The following is a 20,390-nucleotide window of genomic DNA, read 5'->3' on the forward strand; positions in this document are numbered from 1 at the left end:
ATAACTTATACAATTGGATTTACTCCAATCATTTGATTTAATTATTTCTGTTTTTATGCTTTGCGACCCTTTGAGTTTTTTAGAAGATATTTTTTTTTATTATATCCATTTAATTTTGTTACAAAAATCATTTAGATTTAATTTTATATTTAACTGATTTAACTGACTTCCACATCCTTAAAAATCTTAGTTTTGAGTAATATATAAAAGAATTGGAGAACACTTTTGAATAACGTTTAGAAGAAAAAAGATACAGAGGTGTGGTTTATATATTTTCTGAACTCTGGCCTAAAAAATGATACTCATTTATATTCACAAGTGAACAGTAAGTTAACTAGATGTTAAATTCTTGAGAGAACAGCCTTTTCGTTCAAAATTCTATATATGTTGGTCCATATAGGAGTAGATCGCTCCTGAGACATGATTCATTTCTTATATGATTTTCCCCTTAATACCTTTTGACCACAGTGATTTATGCATGTTTGATCTCCCCTAACTAGGGTGATAAGCTCTTTGCCTTCAGCAAGTGCTTCTGAATGAGTGAATGAATGCCATTTCTGTTCATGTGTTCTGCTTCATCACTAACCATTTTAAAATAAAATTTTGCAATATTTTTAAACTGTCCGTATCACCTGGGAAAAATCATTTTCTGTGTTATAGTAAGGAAACTATACTCGATCTCTATGGTTCATTCTAGTTTAGAAGTTTTACTGCCTATGAATCTGTGTGTTTATAGTATTTAAGAAATTACCCAACCCATTAAGTTGTTCAATTCTATTAGGTATTTATTTGCTTACTTCTATGATTACATTTATTATATAACATTTGAAGAATTATAGCTATATAGTTGCATAATCATAGAAGAGACATGGGCCTTATGTTCAGTCTCAAACCTAGTCCTTTAAAAAGAGCATGGCCTGTAACCAGGAGTGGAGTAAAGAAGAAACCTTTCCTGAAAAATAACTGCCAGTAATATGCCTACAGCTTTGTTGAGAGCTCAATCCATATATGTGCATTACTGCTCATAAAGGTTATGTTAATTGTCTTTATTTCTATTCTTTTAAATGAGTATAAATGTCATTTTTTTTTAAAAAAGACATTTTTAAGAGCAATTTTAGGTTTACGACAAAATTGAGTGGAAGGTACAGAGATTTCCCGTATGCTCCCTGCTCCAACACATGCATAGCCTCCTGCATTATTAACATCACTCATCAGAACTGTACATTTTTACCAAGGATGAATCTATGTTGACACATCATAATCACCCACATCCATAACTTACCTTAGGGTTCACTCTTGGTGCTTATTATAATAATGGGTATAATAATCCACATTCTGTGGATTTGCACAAATGTATAATGACATATACCCATTATTATAATAACACAGAGTATTTTCACTGCCCTAAAAATCCTCTTCTCTACCTATTCAACTCTCCCTCCTCCCTTATCCCTGGAAACCACTGATCTTTTTACTATCTCCATAGTTTGGCCTTTTCTAGAATGTCGTATAGTTGGAATCATATAGTATGTAGCTTTCCAGAATGACTTCTTTCACTTAGTAGTATGCATTTAAGCTTCCTCCATGTCTTTTCATGGCTTGATAGCTCATTTATTTTTAGCGCTGAATAATATTCCATTGTCACAGTGTATGTACCACAGTTTATTTATCCATTCACCTACTGAAGGATATATCTTGGTTGCTTCCAAGTTTTAGCAATTATGAATAAAGCTTCTGTAAACATCCATGAGCAGATTTAATGTAGTTTTTAAAAATTAAAAACATGTGCTTATTGGTTCTTTATTTTGAAATTTACTGTTTAATGATATATACATTAAAAGAATCTTTGTTATTTAAACTTTATCTTATCAAATATACCTTTGCTTTATTCTACCTTTAAGCTTAATAAACTAATAGGTTATTTTTACTTTAGACTAAAAAAAACATTTTTACTAAAGAGGGTTTTTCTCCTTGACTAATTATGTTAGTTCAGACTTTAATGAAGTTAAACTGTGATTATCAGCCACACTCTAATTTTTAATTAATTTGAACATATGCACATCCATAGTTGGCAACAACTCTTTTGGAGTTTTTGAATTCAAAATTAATGTTAAGGACTTTTTGAAATAATAGTATAATTTGATATATTTACAGTTGTTTTAAAAATAAATAAGTATTTACAATAAAAATGGGTCATGGAAGCATAATTTGTTGACTGTTTAGGTAATGAAAATAGAAGGCAGATATAAAAATATTTGATAAGAGGGAGGGAGATGCAAGAGGGAAGAGATATGGGAACATATGTATATGTATAACTGATTCACTTTGTTATAAAGCAGAAACTAACACACCATTGTAAAGCAATTATACTCCAATAAAGATGTTTAAAAAAAAATTTGATAAGGAATAAACAATATTTGCTATGCATAATTTTAAATTATTTAATTGAAAATAGATACTTTGTGAAGTGTTATTATTACAAGGATAATATGGAAGAAGAAATAATTATACTTTGTTAAAGAGATCTCTTTTTAAAGTCCTTTCTACTTTTAAAATCAACATATTATCAATTGCTAGGAAGGACATAGGAACATTTTTTGCTACAAACTGTAGGGTAGGATTACTAGTCAAATACATTAAGATATTAATGCAAGCACACTAGCTTTGGAGATATTAATTTCTCCTATTCTTGAGCTGGCTAAATGCTTTGATGGATAATAGGGTGTTATAGTACATGAAACACAGCCTTTCTACATAATCATAAATTAAATAAATAATTTTTTCCTAGACTTTATAAATCATGCAAAATGAATTACTGAGTAAATGAGAATTCTGAAAGTTTTTAATAGCCATTACTGTGGTACCATCTCTGTGTAACAGCTGAAGTAACAGACTGATTCAGAAATTGTCAGTAAGCAATCTCTTAAGACACATTAGTACCTGCAGAAATATTACAGAAAAACAAATCACCTGAGTTTATTACCTTGCTCCAACACTAACTATGTGACCTTGGGCAAGACCCTTAACCTCACCATGCCTCCATTTTCTGATTGTAAAATGGGGATATTAACACCAACTTTAGGATTGTAGTAAGCATAAAATTGGTTAATACATGGAAAGCATATAGTAAGTTTTGCAGAAGGCTTTGTTGTTTTTGTTATTTGTTCCAAATGGCAATTTTTTATTATGCTTATTAAACATACTTAATGATGATGTGTGTTTCTCCAAATGAAGTATAAATTGATTTACAAAATGGCAGATAAGCAGAAAAGACTATTAAAAAACACATTTTAACAAAAAAATTATTTTTTCCTGGACATTACCCTCCACTATAATACTTGATTTAGTAAGGTGGCAAATTTACTATTAAATCTGGAACCCAAGTTCAGTTTGCCTTGCCAAGAATTGGCAGCCTTGGGAACTCTAGTAGTAGACCCAGATGCTCAGTATCCCCTGAGCACACTTTGAGAGGTGAGTTATCACTAGGAGAAGTGCTAGTCCAAACCTAAACGCCATATATGAGATTAAATGTCATGCTTGAGACTTTTTATTTTGAGTAGATCTCTACTAACAAAAGGTTGTGCAAAGAAGCTTTTTTGTGATAGACGGATATTATATCAAAAAACTATAGCAGATTTTACAACATACAGTGGAAAAAAAATTTTTTTCCTAGACATCATTTCAAAGCATTTGGAAACTGTATAACTTCCTCATTGAAAATGACTTCTGCATAATTCTTCTTTAATAGATTTCTTTATCTTTCAAGTTCGCAAAGTTTTTAAATGTGTGTTTGTGTATCTCCCTCCTCCTAGAACTGGGTAGAGAGAGCTGAAAAACAGACTCTTCTCTCCGATACACTTGACCTATCAGAACTCTTCCACCCAGACACATTTCTCAATGCGCTTCGCCAGGAAACTGCAAGGTAAATAGAATGAAATACTTATTTGTTTGAGAGGGTAATTATACTTTGATTTATTCACTTCTGATCACATTCCCTTGATTGTCAAGAAATAAATTTACTGTTGAATCCAGATAGTTGTGTTATTTCTTAATACTTGACTTTTAATAACAGTAAACTTTTAGTTTAGAGAACACTGCTTTCAATTATGATGTGTTTTTTATTAGAATTGAAAAAGGCAAACTTTAATTTTTTTAATTTTGGTCATTTATTTATCTAGACCTATTGTGTCCAATATGGTAGGCAGAAGTCAAATGATGCTATTTAAATTTAAATGATTTATTCCTGATCTTAGTGGAAATGGTTTCAGTTTTTCACCATTCAGAATGATGTTGGCTGTGGGTTTGTCATATATGGCCTGTATTATGTTGAGGTAAGTTCACTGTATGCCTACTTTCTGGAGAGACTTTATCATAAATGGGTGTTGAATTTTGTCAAAAGCTTTTTCTGCATCTATTGAGATGATCATATGGTTTTTCTCCTTCAATTTGTTAATATGGTGTATCACATTGATTGATTTACGTATATTGAAGAATCCTTGCATTCCTGGGATAAACCCCACTTAAGCATGGTGTATGATCCTTTTACTGTGTTGCTGGATTCTGTTTGCTAGTATTTTGGTGAGGGATTTGGCATCTATGTTTACCAGTGTTATTGGCCTGTAGTTTTCTTTTTTTGTGACATCTTTGTCTGGTTTTGGTATCAGGGTTATGGTGGCCTCATAGAATGAGTTTAGGAGTATTCCTCCCTTTGCTATATTTTGGAAGAGTTTGAGAAGGATAGTATTCACCTGTAAAGCCATCTGGTCCTGGACTTTTGTTTGCTGGAAGATTTTTAATCATTTTCCATTTCAGTGCTTGTGATTGGTCCATTTATATTTTCTATTTCTTCCTGGTTCAGTCTCAGAAGGTGTGCTTTTCTAAGAATTTGTCCATTTCTTCCAGTTGTCCATTTTATTAGCATATGGTTTCTTGTAATAATCTCTCCTTTGTATTTCTGCAGTGTCAGTTGTTACTTCTTTTTCATTTCTAATTCTATTCATTTGAGTCTTCTCCCTTTTTTTCTTGACGAGTCTGGCTAATGTTTATCAATTTTGTTTATCTTCTCAAAGAACCAGCTTTTAGTTTTATTGATCTTTGCTATCATTTCCTTCACTGTTTGCAGATGACATGATACTATACATAGAGAATCCTAAAGATGCCACCAGAAAACTACTACAGCTAATCAATGACTTTGGTAAAGTAGCAGGATACAAAATTAATGCACAGGAATCTCTTTCATTCCTATACACTAATGATGAAAAATCTGAAAGAGAAATTAAGGAAACATTCCCATTTACCATTGCAACAAAAAGAATAAAATACCTAGGAATAAACCTACCTAAGGAGACAAAAGACCTGTATGCAGAAAACTATAAGACACTGATGAAAGAAATTAAAGATGATACAAATAGATGGAGAGATATACCATATTCTTGGATTGGAAGAATCAACATTGTGAAAATGACTATACTACCCAGAGCAATCTACAGATTCAGTGCAATCCCTATCAAACTACCAATGGCATTTTTCACAGAACTAGAACAAAAACTTTCACAATTAGTATGGAAACACAAAAGACCCTGAATAGCCAAAGCAATCTTGAGAAAGAAAAACAGAGCTGGAGGAATTAGGCTCCCTGACCTCAGACTATACTACAAAGCTACAGTAATCAAGACAGTATGGTACTGGCACAAAAACAGACATATAGATCAATGGAACAGGATAAAAAGCCCAGAGATAAACCCATGCATATGGTCACCTTATCTTTGATAAAGGAGGCAAGAATATACAATGGAACAAAGACAGTCTCTTCAATAAGTGGTGCTGGGAAAACTGGACAGTTACATGTAAAAAATGAAATTAGAACACTCCCTAATACCATACACAAAAATAAACTCAGATGGATTAAAGACCTAAATGTAAGGCCAGACACTATAAAACTCTTAGAAGAAAACATAGGCAGAACACTCTATGACATAAATCACAGCAAGATCCTTTTTGACCCACCTCCTAGAGAAGTGGAAATAAAAACAAAAATAAACAAATGGAACCTAATGAAACTTCAAAGCTTTTGAACAGTAAAGGAAACCATAAACAAGATGAAAAGACAATGCTCAAAATGGGAGAAAATATTTGCAAACGTAGCTACTAACAAAGGATTAATCTCCAAAATATACAAGCAACTCATGCAGCTCAATATCAAAAAAAAAAAAAAAACCCAATCCAAAATGGGCAGAAGACCTAAATAGACATTTCTCCAGAGAAGATATACAGATTGCCAACAAACACATGTAAGGATGCTCAACATCACTAATCATTAGGGAAATGCAAATCAAAACTACAATGAGGTATCACCTCACACCAGTCAGAATGGCCATCATCAAAAAATCTACAAACAATAAATACAGGAGAAGGTGTGGAGAAAAGGGAACCCTCTTGCACTTTGGTGGGAATGTAAATTGTTGCAGCCACTATGGAGAACCGTATGGAGGTTCCTTAAAAACTAAAAATAGAACTACCATACAACCCAGCAATTCCACTACTGGGCATATACCCTGAGGAAACCATAATTCAAAAAGAGTCATGTACCACACTTTTCATTGCAGCTGTATTTACAATAGCCAGGACATGGAAGCAACCTAAGTATCCATCAACAGATGAATGGATAAAGAAGATGTGGTACATATATACAATGGAATATTACTCAGCCATAAAAAGGAACGAAACTGAGTTGTTTGTAGTAAGGTTGATGGACCTAGAGACTGTCATACAGAATGAAGTAAGTCAGAAAGAGAAAAACAAATACCATATGCTAGCACATATATATGGAATCTAAAAAAAAAAAATAGTTCTGAAGAACCTAGGGGCAGGACTAAAATAAATTCACAGACGTAGAGAATGGACTTGAGGACACAGGGATGGGGAAGGGTAAGCTGGGATGAAGTGAAAGAGTGGCATGGACATATATACACTACCAAATTTAAAATAGATAGCTAGTGGGAAGCAGCCTCATAGCACAGGGAGATCAGCTCCTTGCTTTGTGACCACCTAGAGGGATGGGATAGGGAGGGTGGGAGGGAGATGCAAGAGGGAGGGGATATGAGGATATATGTATACATATAGCTGATTCACTTTGTTATACAGCAGCAACTAACACAACATTGTAACACAATTGTACTCCAATAAAGATGTAAAAAAAAAATTTTTAAATGATTTAAAGTTAAAATGGGTTAAGGAGACTAGATGGTTGAGTAAGAGGATGTGACCCTCATCTTCTCCCTGAACACATCAAAAATACATCTACAGGAGGAGCATTTCTCACTGAAAACTAACTGGAACTGGTAGAAGGACTCTTTTAAAACCATAGCTGTAAGAAAAATACACATGTAATCAGGTAGGAAGGAAAGAAAAGCAATCAAATCAGGACCTGTGCCCCAGAGAGGGGACTCAGAGGAAAAGGGCAATTATACGGGCAGACCCTAGCCCTGGGGAGTGCGTGGGTAAAGCCACAGACTAGGCATCCCAGTCCTGGGGTCCTACATGGAGGAGATAAGCCCCCTCAGTGGTTGGAGTAACACTGTGACAAATAGAAGGGCCGGGAGAATCCTGGACTCCATTCAAGAGGAGTGTGTGTGCACTGGCTAGCCGCTGGGGCAAGGTGGAGAGAGGTCTGCTCTAGCAGCTGCTGAGTTTCCCATGACTGCCTCATCATACACCCCAGCCTGAGCTAAGCAAACGCTCTGGCCCCTCTTAGTCCATGCCACAGTATGGCACTGGATCTGGGGTGAGCAGGACCAAGGAAAAGACTTGACTTTGGGTTGCAGAGGTGACTTGGTCCCAGGGTGGACCCTGGATGGGCTGTGGTGGCCATTGTTGGCACTTACTCAAGTGGTGCCCTAGAAGCAGCCCAGAGGGCAGCCACTGTACACCACAGCTCAACCCACCACCTTGCCCCAGTATACACAGAAAAGCCACACAGGCCCTGCCTCCCCTTTGGGGCACAGAGGAGGTTGGAGATAGTGATCAGTTGTGAGAGACAAAGAAATCTTGCCCCCAAGGCAGGGAAGAGAGGTCTGCTCTAGTGGCTGCCTGTTTTCCTCCAACCACCTCATCATGTGCCTCAGCCCAAGCTTAGCAAACGGTTGGGCCCCACTTAGTCCATGCCACAGCACAGCCCTTGATCTGGGGCGGCTGCGACCAAGGAAAAGACTCGACCATGGTCTGTGGCTGAGCAGAACCACAGATGCCTGCACAGACAGCACATTGGACTGCTGTGTGCACATGAACCTCACTTGATTCAGCACTCCCCTCCTGGGACAAAATTCCTGGGGTGGGGAGTGGGGAAAACACACACTTAAAGGGAATGGAGCCAGTTCGAGCCTGACACACAGGTCTTCTGCTGCAGCAACATGGGATCAGACCCCGTCCCTGGGAGGGCAGTGATGGCTACTGACCAGAGAAGAATCCTTGCCTCACACCCCAGGCCAGCTCTGTCTCCAGCCCCACCACTTACCAAGGTGATAGCTGCCAGCACATTCTGAGGAAAGACATGACTGGCATCCACATCAAATCCAGCTCTCCCACCAAAGGCATTGAACATATGTAGTCAGCATAGAGACACTCAAACATAAGAACACCCCTTTCAGATGCAATAGGTAACTGTTTCACCTAAATTCATAGAGGCAGAGAAAGTTAAGTCTAAAAAAATGAAAAGGCAGAGGAACTACTCTCAATTGAAAGATCAAGAGAAAAAATAAATAATGAAAGAGAAATAAAAAATTTACCAGATAAAGAGTTAGAAACATTGGTAGTGAAAATGTTAATTGAATTAGGAAAAAGAATTGATCTAAAAAATGAACATGTTCTCAAGGAAATAGAAAATATAAAGACCCAGTCAAAAATAAATAATTTAATAGTTGAAATAACACATTAGAAGGAATGAATAGCAGACTAAGTGATACAGAAGAATGCATAAGTGATCTGGAAGATAGAATAATGGAAATCATCCAATCAGAGAACCAGGGGAAAAAAAAATTTTTTTTAAAAAAAGCAATCTAAGAAACATGTCTGATAACATTGTGTCCCAACGTTCACATCTTATTGGTTCCAGAAGGAGAAGAGAGAGAGGAGAGCGAAAATGTATTTGAGGAAATTGTGTCTGAAAACTTCAGAAACATGAAGAAGGAAATAGATATCTAGGTACAGGAAGTACAGAGGGTCTCAAACAAGATGAACCCAAACAGACCCACACCAAGATATATCATAATTAAAATGGCAAAAGTTAAAAATAGAGAATTCTAAAGGCAGCAAGAGAAAAATAGAGAGTCATACACAGGGAATCCCCGTAAGGCTGTCAACTGATTTCTCTGCAGAAACATTGCAGGCCAGGAAGGATATATTTAAAATCCTGAAAAGGAAACACCTGCAAGCTAGGATACTCTACCCAATAAGATTATCATTTAGAATAGAAAAAGAGAGGTAAAGAATTTCTCAGACAAGCAAAAACTAAAAGAATTCATCAATACTAAACCTACCCTAAAAGAACTGTTGAAGGATCTCTAAATGGAAAATAAGTAAGAATCTATAGGAAAGGGAAAATCCCAGTAGGAAAGATAAATATATAGTAAATGTTGAAGATCACTTAAATAAGTCAGTACATAGATTAAAAGACAAAAAGTGTAAAAGCAACTATAACTACAACAAACAGCTAAAGGATAAACATGAACCTAGGGTAACCACAAATCAAAAATCTACAATACATACACAAAAACTAAAAAGAAAGGAACACAAGCATAGTACTAAAGAAAATTGTCAAACCACTAGAGAAGAAACAAAGATGTGAACAGAAAAAGCTACAAAACCAACCAGAAAACAAGTAATAAAATGGCAATATGTACATACCTATTAATAATTACTTTAAATGTCAATGGACTAATGCTCTAATTAAGTGGCTTATTGGATACAAAAACAAGACCCTTCAATATGCTGCCTGTAAGAGCTCACTTTAGGGCTAAAGATACACACCAGGGCTTCCCTAGTGGCGCAGTGGTTGAGAATCTGCCTGCCAATGCAGGGGACACAGGTTCGAGCCCTGGTCTGGGAGGATCCCACATGCCGCGGAGCAACTAAGCCCGTGAGCCACAACTGCTGAGCCTGCGCGTCTGGAGCCTGTGCCCCGCAACGAGAGGCTGTGATAGTGAGAGACCCGTGCACCGCGATGAAGAGTGGCCCCCACTTGCCGCAACTGGAGAAAGCCCTTGCACAGAAACGAAGACCCAACACAGCCATAAATAAATAAATAAATAAATAAATAAATAAATAAAGATACACACCAACTGAGAGAGAACAGGTGCAAAAAAGATATTTCATGCAAACAGAAGCAAGAAGAAAGTGGGGGTAGCAAAACTGATGTCAGACAAAATAGACGTTAAAACAAAGGCTATAACAAAAGACAGAGAAGGGCATTATATAATGATAAAAGGATTAATACAAGAAGAGGATATTACACTCGTTAATATATATGCACCCAATACAGGAGCACCTAAATATATGAAGCAAATACTAACAGATATGAAGGGATAACTTGACAATAATACAATAATAGTAGGGGGCTTTAATACCCAACTGACATCAATGGACAGATCATCCAGACAGAAAATCAAAAAGACAACAGAGATCTTAAATGACACAATAGAACATTTGCACATAATTGATACCTACAGGACATTATATCCAAAAACAGGAGAATAAACATTCTTTTCAAGAACATATGAGATATTCTTCATGAGAGCTCACATACTAGATCACAGAACAAGCATCAGTAATTTAAGAGGATAGAAATTATATCAAGCATCTTTTTTCTGACCACAATGGTACGAAGCTAGAAGTCAACTTCAGAAAGAAAAATGGGAAAAGAACAAACATATAGAGACTAACCGACATGCTAATAAAAAACCAATGGGTCAATGAGGAAGTCAAAGAGGAAATCAGAAAATACCTTGAGACAAATGAAAATGGAAACAAAACACTCCAAAATCTATGGGATGCAGCAAAAGCAGTTCTAAGAGTTGATACTGATACAGGCCTTCCTCAAGAAACAAGAAAAATCTCAAATAAACAACCTAACATACCACCTAAAAGAATTAGAAAAAGAAGAATTAGCGAAGCCCAAAGTCAGCAGAGGAAAGGAAATAATAGAGATCAGAGGGGAAATAAGTAAAATAGACATAAGAAAAAAACAATAGAAATGATTAATGAAACCAAGAGCTGAGTTTCTAAAAAGATAAACAAAATTGATAAGCCTTTAGCCATGCTCACCAAGAACAAAAGCGAAGAAGACCCAAATAAAATAAGAAATGAAAGAGGAGAAATAACAACCAATACCACAGAGATTAAAAATAAAAATCACAGGAGAATACTACCAACAGTTATATGCCAACAAATTGGACAACCTAGAAGAAATGGATGAATTTCTAGAAGTATACAGCCTGCCAAGACTGACTTAAGAAGAAATAGATAATTTCAATAGACTAGTCACTAGTAGTGAAATTAAATTTGTAATAAAAATACTCCCAGCCAGCAAAAGTCCAGGACTAGGTGGCTTCACAGGGGAATTCTACCAAACATATAAAGAAGAACTAATACCTGTCCTCTAAAATTATTCCCCAAATTCAAGAGGATAGAACATTCCCAAATTCATTCTACAAGGCCACCATTTCTCTGATAACCAAAAGCAACCAAAGACTACTACAAGAAAGAAAATTACAGGCCAATTGATGAATATAGGATGTAAAAATCCTTAACAAAATATTAGCAAGCCAAATCTAACAATATATAAAAAGGCTCATACACCATGATAAAATGGGATTTATTAGAGAGTCACAAGGATGGCTCAACATTTGCAAATCAATTAATGTGATACACCACATTACCACAAGAAAAGGCACAAATCACATTATCATCTCAATAGATGCAGAAAAAGCATTTGACAAAATTCAACATCCATTAGTGATAAAAACTCTCATCAAAGTGGATATAGAGGGGACATACCTCAACATAGTAAAGGTCATTTATGACAGACCTATAGCCAGCATCATACTCAGTGGTGAAAATACGAAAGCCTTCTTCTAAATTCAGGAACAAGACAAGGATGCCCACTCTCACTACTTCTATTTAACATATTATTTGAAGTCCTAGCCACAGTAATCAGACAAGAAAGAAATAAAAAGCATCCATATTAGAAGGGAAGAGTTAAAACTTTCACTATTTGCAGATGACATGATACTGTATATATAGAAAACACTCAAGTCTCCACCCAAAAACTATTAGAACTAATAAATGAATTCAGCAAAGTTGCAGGATACAAGATTAATATACAGAAATCTATTATGTTTCTATACAATAATAATGAGCTATCAAAAAGAGAAAGTCAGAAAAAAAAATCATGTTTAAAGTCACATCAAAAAGAATACCTAGGAATAAAGTTAACAAAGGAGGTGAAAGACTTATGCTCTGAAAAGTATAAAACATTGATGAAGGAAACTGAAGAAGATTCCAAACAATAGAAAGATACCTGTTGCTCTTAGGATTTTATTAAAATGACTATACTACCAAAAGCAATCTACAAATTTAATGCAGTCCCTATCAAAATACTCATGACACTTTTCATGGAACTAGAACAAATGATCCTAAAATTGAAATGGAACCACAAAAGACTCCAAATTGCCAAAGAAATCTTTTTTTTCTTTTTTTTTTCTTTTTCTTTTTTTTTTTTGGCCATGCCACTTGGTATGCAGGATCTTACTTCCCTGACCAGGGATTGAACCCATGCCCCCTGCAGTGGAAGCACAGAGTCTTAACCACTGGACTGCCAGGGAAGTCCCTGCCAAAGCAATCTTGATAAAAAAGAACAAAGCTGGAGATATCATTCTTCTAGACTTCAGACTATTCTGCAAACCTACAGTAATCAAAACAGCATGGTACTGGCACAAAAACAGACATAGATCAATGGAACAGATTAGAGAGCCCAGAAATAAACCCCCACACCTGTGGTCAATTAATATACAACAAAGGAGGCAGGAATATACAATGGAGAAAAGACAGTCTGTTCAATAAGTGGCACTGGGAAATCTGGGCATCTACATGTAAAACAATGAGAATAGAACATTACCTCACACCATATTCAAAATAAACCCAGAATGGATTAAAGTTCTAAATGTTAGACATGAAACCATAAAACTCCTAGAAGACAACATAGGCAGAACACTCTTTGACATAATTCGTATCAATAGTTTTTGGATCTGTCTCCTAAGGCAAAAGAAATAAAAGTAAAAATAAACAAATTGGACCTAAGAAAACTTAAAAGCTTTTGCACAACAAAGGAAACCATCAACAAAATGAAAATACAACCTAAGGAATGGAGAAAATATTTGCAAATAATGCAGCTGACAAGGAGTTAATAACCAAAATATACAAACAGCTCATACAACTTAATATCAAAAGAAACAAACAACCCCATCATCCTGAAGCAATAGCAATAATGACTTCAAAACTCCCTTCACATGTGATTTATGTAAAAGCGTATTTCCCCCTTGAAACTTCTCCCCTCTTCCCATCCTGCTCACTCCACCCAAATCCAAGTGGTCCTAGTATAAAGTCAGATGGAAAAACCCTGGTCTGTATCAGGAAGAAAAGAACTGCTAACACCACCTGCTATTAAAATTCTTTAATAACACCCCCCCCAAACAAGTTAAATAAAATTAAAAATGTAATTTCTCAATACACTAGCCACATTTAAAGTTCTCAATAGCCACATTTGGGTAGTGGCTGCCATTTTGGACTGAATGAAAGTATATTTATCTCTGTAGAAAATTCTGTTGGACAATGCTGACTAGGCATCTTGGTGGGAAACAGTATTTGATGGTTAAGATCAAACTCTTTTTAAAAACAAATTTGGAATATCATATCATATATAGTCTATAATTTTTAAGAAGTTAGAATGCAATGAAAGAGACACTTCCAAAAACATACTGAAAAAAACTTAGTTGCTTTTTAGTGCTTTGGGGGATATTCAATTGGTAGTACCTCAAGAGCATATTATAAATATCATATTTCAGTTCAACTAGTAAACATTTATTGAACCCCCATTATGTACCTGCATTTGAGGATGATGATAAAAACGGAGGATGTAAAAATAAAAGACCCTATCCTCAAGGTACCTACACAATCTTGAAGAGGAGACTGACATAACAAGTTAACTTTAAAAACTTAGTGTGAAATCTAAGGTATTGTGCATAGCCTAAAATATCTGATTACTTGTACATTATAAATATTTCAACTTTAAATAAATAGGAGTGTGTATATCTTCTATAGCTAATCATATTTTAATTCCTGAAAATTATCTCTTTCTGACATTTGATGCTTTATTTTTACAGGGCTGTGGTCTGCTCTGTGGATAGCCTTAAATTTGTGGCCTCATGGAAAGGTCGACTGCAAGAAGCAAAGCTGCAAATTAAGGTATTAGAATAATTTTAGATGTTTATCTGAGTCAAAAATTATGTAATTACCAACTGTGATAAAGAGATTTTGCTCCAATCTCAAAGTCACCTATCTCTATAGTGTAAGATCAGCAGAGACAGATTATATTACCTGTGTGAAAAATCAAAGTAAGTTAAGATTCAACATGAAACAACCTGTACAAGATACAACATGTTCTAATGCAAAAATAAGAATCTTAGGAATATAACATAGTATTTGAAAATATAACTTCGGTAAAAAATGATATAAATCTTGAAGTTCTGTTAGGTTACCTGTTCTAACATTCAAGTCAATAAATATTTGCTATACAATAAAGTATGTATAAAATGTGTGAAAAATTTAGACCAAATCTTGCCCTTAGGGAGTTTACAATTTGTGAGTATATTAGTTCACTGTTAAAATCAAACCAACTATGTTAAAAAAAATTAAGCCATCTTTTGCAGTATAAATTTTCCTAGCTAGCTTTTCTGCTAAAAATGCATTATTCTTGCAATAAAAGATAATATAGATAACCATTCAAATATTAATAACAAAACTAATGAAATCCTTCCTCCAACAACTCCAACCTTCTTCCATGTCATTGGCATTCTCTACCATTCTTCTTTCCCATTCTCACACATAGAATTGCCCTCTTAACTTTTTTCCACTGCTAATATAAGATGCTGCATGTTGTAGTATGATTATCTCTATACATCTGTGTTGGTCTGTCTTATGAGACTGTAATGACATTGAAGATAAAGACTGTCTTATCTATCTTCAGATACCCAGTATCTAGTTCAGTATATTACATATAATTAAAATAAATGTAAAACTATAGTTCTTTAACTTAGTTAACCTTAGGCAACTGACTTTTCAGAAGTTCTATTTATATAATTCTAGTTCTCAGGCCAACAATTTTCTTTTCATATCACTACTGCTTTCTAACATACTATATAATTTATTTATTATATTTGTTGTTTTGTTGTCTGTCTTATTCTACTGGAATGTAAGTCCCATGAGAATAGTCACTTTTTTTCCAGTTTTGTTGTATCTCAAATACCTCAAACAATACCTCCTACATAATAAGCGCTCCATTAAAACCTTGTTGAATTGTTGAGTTGAAGGCCAACAATAGGAGAGGCACTATAATAGGCATTATTAACAGCAGCTGTAATGGTATAGTGTGCCAGAAATTTGATCATTAACAATAAGCTAGGTCTTTCTTTCTCTATTGGCTCTATAGATTGCTACAAAATTCTCCGTTGAAGCTGAAGAAATTAGCAGGTTCTCTTTCATCCTTTGCATTTTTTTTAACCTTAGCCTCTAGCCCATAAGAGCTACCTTAGCTATTATTGGTGCACATAAACTGTTGCCTAGCTGTTAAGGAGAGGGAGGGAACACATGATGTATAATCCAGGAATCATGCAGTTTACCTGGTTGTGTGGTCTCTTAGCAGCTGTGAAGCACACACATAATATGGTAGTATCATTATTTAGGTATATTGATATAAAAAACAAGGGAAATGAGTTTTATTCTGTGTCAAGGTGTGTTCATATTTCCAGAACAATTTTGCTCCTGTTCTTACAAAATAGAAATAAAATTATCTACAACCAGAAAACCCCAAGCATGTATGTTACGTTTTATAGATGGGGAAAAAAGGCTGGCAGTTAATAAAGCAAGATTCTAATCTTAGTTCTCCAAAACAGAGCCATGTGACTTTTAAAAACAATTAATGAAGCAGTCTGAGCCTTTGTTGTCTCTTTTATCAATGGATATAAATAACAACTTCCTTGACATGTTTATTACGAGGGTCTCTGAAAACCGATGTGTGTGTTTTATTATTTCTTTTAACTTGATTTGGATTAGGTTTCATTAGGCAATATTTATTTTTTAATTAGAAACAAAAGTATATTTTAATAAAAGTTCTCTGCTGTTATCCAGGAAAGCAGAATTCTTTCATTTGTCATTTGACATTCATGAAAGCTACTGTATTGTTAAAAACCAAAATATTCATTGGTCAATATATTCAGGAACATTATAAGTTTGATACAATTATATCTTACAACTTTAAGTTAAAAAAGCCATCCCTACACATGGGATTTGAGGTAATTCAACAGAATTTTTCCTCTCTTTGGTCCCTCATTCATGTGAGCTATAGAAGCACATTTCCTAATTTCTTACCTGCAGTTCCAGATATATTTATCAGATAAAAAGTTTTTGTAAGCCCCTCACTGTTTGCACTTGGCAAAATCAGCAAGTTAAATAATTCATTTAGGGTCCTCTTAATCAAATTTTTCAGCAAAAGGATTATTTTGATAGGAGAAGTTTGGATTTGAATTCTATTTGAATTTTACTGTCTCTGCAGAATTTATTTTGAATATTTTTCAATCTCTACCACCCTAGACTGAATTAAACCAGTGAAATGTTCAAGCAAGGCTATAGTTCCCACACCAATCAATATCTCAACCCCCTAGACCAGCTTAAGAGAACATGTATGTATATTGATTTTTTTAGATCCTGAACATGGCCCTCTAAAATTTCCTCACTACCATTATTGATTTATTGTTAAACAGCAGTTGTGAAACTTAGTACTGGAAAATGTGTAAATCCAGCACCCGTTCAGCTTCCGTGCTAGATCTTGCCCAAGGCTGTGAAAGTTTTGCCCTGGCAAATCTGGGTAGCTTCCAGCTCCCTCCTTGACTGCTGATGCTGCCAAACACAAAAGGCAAAAACGAGTCTTTTACCTTGGCAAATCAGGCTTATTAAAAACATTTTAGTCTTGTTAATAATGCACAATTCCCTAGGATACCTGAAAGCTGCTGCTTCTTTGGGACCTGGTAGAGTCCTATAGCCACTTATGCTTGCCAGTTCATTTCGGCTGCTTCATGCCAAGCTAGAGTCTGCCCATGTACCAAGTGGTTATTATGCTATTCATATTTCAGTTCCCTTCCCTGTAAAGCTTACCAGGAAATAGAAGTTAAAACAATGAAGAAATTAGACATTTAGACATGTGAGGGTTCATGAGGAGAATGGGCTCATCAGAATTGGGAGTTATGAGCTTTAGACGCATCCTCCCCAAATGAGTGTAAGTAGCTTATCAGTCCAGCAGTGGACAATCTACCATAAAAAAAAAAAATCCTTAAATAGTTCATTTTTAAGACATATATTTCTGATAGTTTTCATTTTTAAAACTGAGCACTTAATGTGAATACGCTTATATAGTCATTATAAAGTAGAGATTGTTTTTAAATCATGGGGGAACTATAAGAGTGCTTAGTAATATAATTTTCTCTAAAAGTCAATCTCTAAAATGAGTTGGTATGTGCAAACTAGTACGATATAAAACCAATTCAACAAAAAATGATTTTTCTTAAGAACTTAAGTGACTACAGCAACCAGGGGTTTTAAATCTATTTGATATTCTTGTAGCATTAAATGCTTTGAGTGTCTTACTATGTTTCCACCAGTTTAAAGGACGTTTAATTCTTAGTTGACTATACTGTTTAGGTAGCCTTTCCAATTTAATGCTATCTTCTCATGCTCTCCAAATATAGCAGGAGGCTGAAAACTGGCTCAAATTTCCTGTTTTGAAAGTCTTTCTGCTACGAAACATTCTGACTTTACTTGACACTGTACTGAAAAAAAGTCAGTGTGCTGGGATTATGTACTAAGTTCCATCAACTGTTCTAGTCCTTCCCCAGCTTTCAAAAACTTCGAAGAAACCTGTTTGTATTTCTTTCCCTAGCACGCTTTCCTTTCTTCAACCTGTATCAAGCCACATATGTAATTTTATATTTTCTAGTAGTTACATTAAAAAAAGTAAAAGAAACAGATACAAATAATTTTAATATTTTTTTATTTAACCTAATATATACAAAATATTGTTGCTTCAACATATAATAACTATTTTAAAATTATGAATGGGATATTTTACTTTCCTTTTTATTGTATAAAGTCCTTGAAATCCATCATATATTCCATATTCATGGCACATCTCAATTCAGACTAGTAACATCTCAATGATCAATAGCACATGTGGCCATGGCTACTGTATTGGGAAGTAGCTCTAGACAGAGAAGGTAATTCCCTAGAGAAAATTTAAATATTCTCTGATCTTCAAGTTTTTTTCCAATTTTTTATAGTATTTTTCCTTATTAAACAATTTCAAACAGATACAGAAGGAGAGAGAATAGTAAAATGAATCTCCATATGCAAAGTTTTCAAAATTTAGAAACATTCCTTCTTTTTCTCTTTTTGATTGTCTTTGCTGAAGCAATTCCAGGCATTGTTTTGTTTTACTCCTTCATTTCTCAAAAAAAATTTTTCTTAAATAAACACAATATATTATCACACATACAAAAATTAACAATAATTCCTTGGCATCATTTAACACTCAGTTCATAACAATATTTACCACTGTCTCAAAAAAAAACTCTTTTCCAATAGTTTGTTCAAATGAGAGTCAAGGTCCAGACACTGTGTTTGGTTATTATGTACTTTATGTCTTTTCACATCTAGATGGGGTTCCTCTTATTATTTCATACCACTGTTTGTTACAGAATCAAGGTTACTTCTCTTATAGAATGATCTACAGTTGATATTCATGTCTTGGCTTCCTTGTGTTATTATGTAACTTCTGTTCTTCTGTCCCTCGTTTTTTTATAAAATGGAAGTTAGTTGTAGACGACGAAACAAATTTTTCTAAATCTGTTATTCCTTTTGCATTTATTAGCTGAAATTTTCTTCAAAGAAGCCTAATCAACTAGGTCTGTGTGGTTACCTAGATACCATGGAATTTTATATAGAAATAAAGGATAAATGCTTTATTAAAAAAATTTAAACTAAGGATATTCAGAATATGCTGTTGATACACTGTTTCCCACAGTGTTCAATAACATTTCTTCTTTGTTTTTAAGTATCAGTGTGAACTTCTTATATATTTAATGTGCTTCTGTAAATTGCATTTATTATTCTTTTTCATGTGCAGTGTCCCTAGTCTTTGGCTTATGTGTAGAGCCTCCTCATGTTGACCTCTGTATCTTATTTTTGGTAAAGTTTTATAGTGAAGTATAATATCATACAGTAAGTTGCACAAATCTTAAGAATACAACTTTATGAATTTTTTAATAAGCAAACAGACCCATGAAACCATTATGCAGATTAATTTTAATATTTTAGGACATTTTTTCCTCAAAACTTCTTTTTATAATTAAATGGACCTAACACATTCAGTACAAACTTTATTTTTCTTTCATTCTAAGAGATATACTTAGTATATCCCCCTAGATATTTGTCTACCCATTTTTCTTTCCTCCCTTTATATATTATATTGTATAATGTATTCTGATTTTAAACAGTTGAGAACTTCAGGTGAAGATGGCCCATAGAGCTAATGATTCATCCTCTCTGCTCCAGATAGATATATAATGATAGAAAAAATATAAAAAGAGGAAACCACAAACATAGTCTGGCTTCAAATACAAGATCAATATTTCATTGCATCAGAAGCAGGACAAAGTAAAATTGTGACTAAGTCTGAAAGTACAGGTCTTGAGCTCCAAGTCCAGAAGTAGGAAGCAATGAACAGTATGGCCCCAGCAGAGTGAAAGGAATTAGTGGTGCTGTATGTGAAATGGAGACTGAAACAGGGGTCATTGCTTAAATCCAGGACTGAGGTTAGGCTCTCCAGCTCTCCAATAAAAGGACACTGAATAAAGTTATAGGCCTAAGGAGGCTGAAAGATAAAGGCATAGACTTAATATTAGATATTGAGCCACACTAACCACCAGATCAATAGCTTAGAACTGCAATGTCCCCAACGCCTGCAGAATAGAACCTTCAAACTGGCATTGTAAATTTTATAGCTATGTAGATTT

General features: G+C 34.6%; 1 protein-coding gene across 2 annotated transcripts in view; it reads left to right on the forward strand.

The window, feature by feature from the left end:
* DYNC2H1 (dynein cytoplasmic 2 heavy chain 1) overlaps positions 1-20,390 on the forward strand; it is a 367,349-nt gene that overhangs the window by 329,265 nt on the left and 17,694 nt on the right. For both annotated transcript variants that reach the window (XM_007191229.2, XM_057552950.1), the window contains 2 exons: positions 3,813-3,922; positions 14,433-14,514. In XM_007191229.2, the coding sequence (XP_007191291.2) occupies positions 3,813-3,922; positions 14,433-14,514 (192 nt within the window). The remainder of the gene's footprint in view (positions 1-3,812; positions 3,923-14,432; positions 14,515-20,390) is intronic.

This window comes from Balaenoptera acutorostrata, chromosome 9 (assembly GCF_949987535.1).
Source record: "Balaenoptera acutorostrata chromosome 9, mBalAcu1.1, whole genome shotgun sequence".
NCBI classification, from domain to species: Eukaryota; Metazoa; Chordata; class Mammalia; order Artiodactyla; family Balaenopteridae; genus Balaenoptera; species Balaenoptera acutorostrata.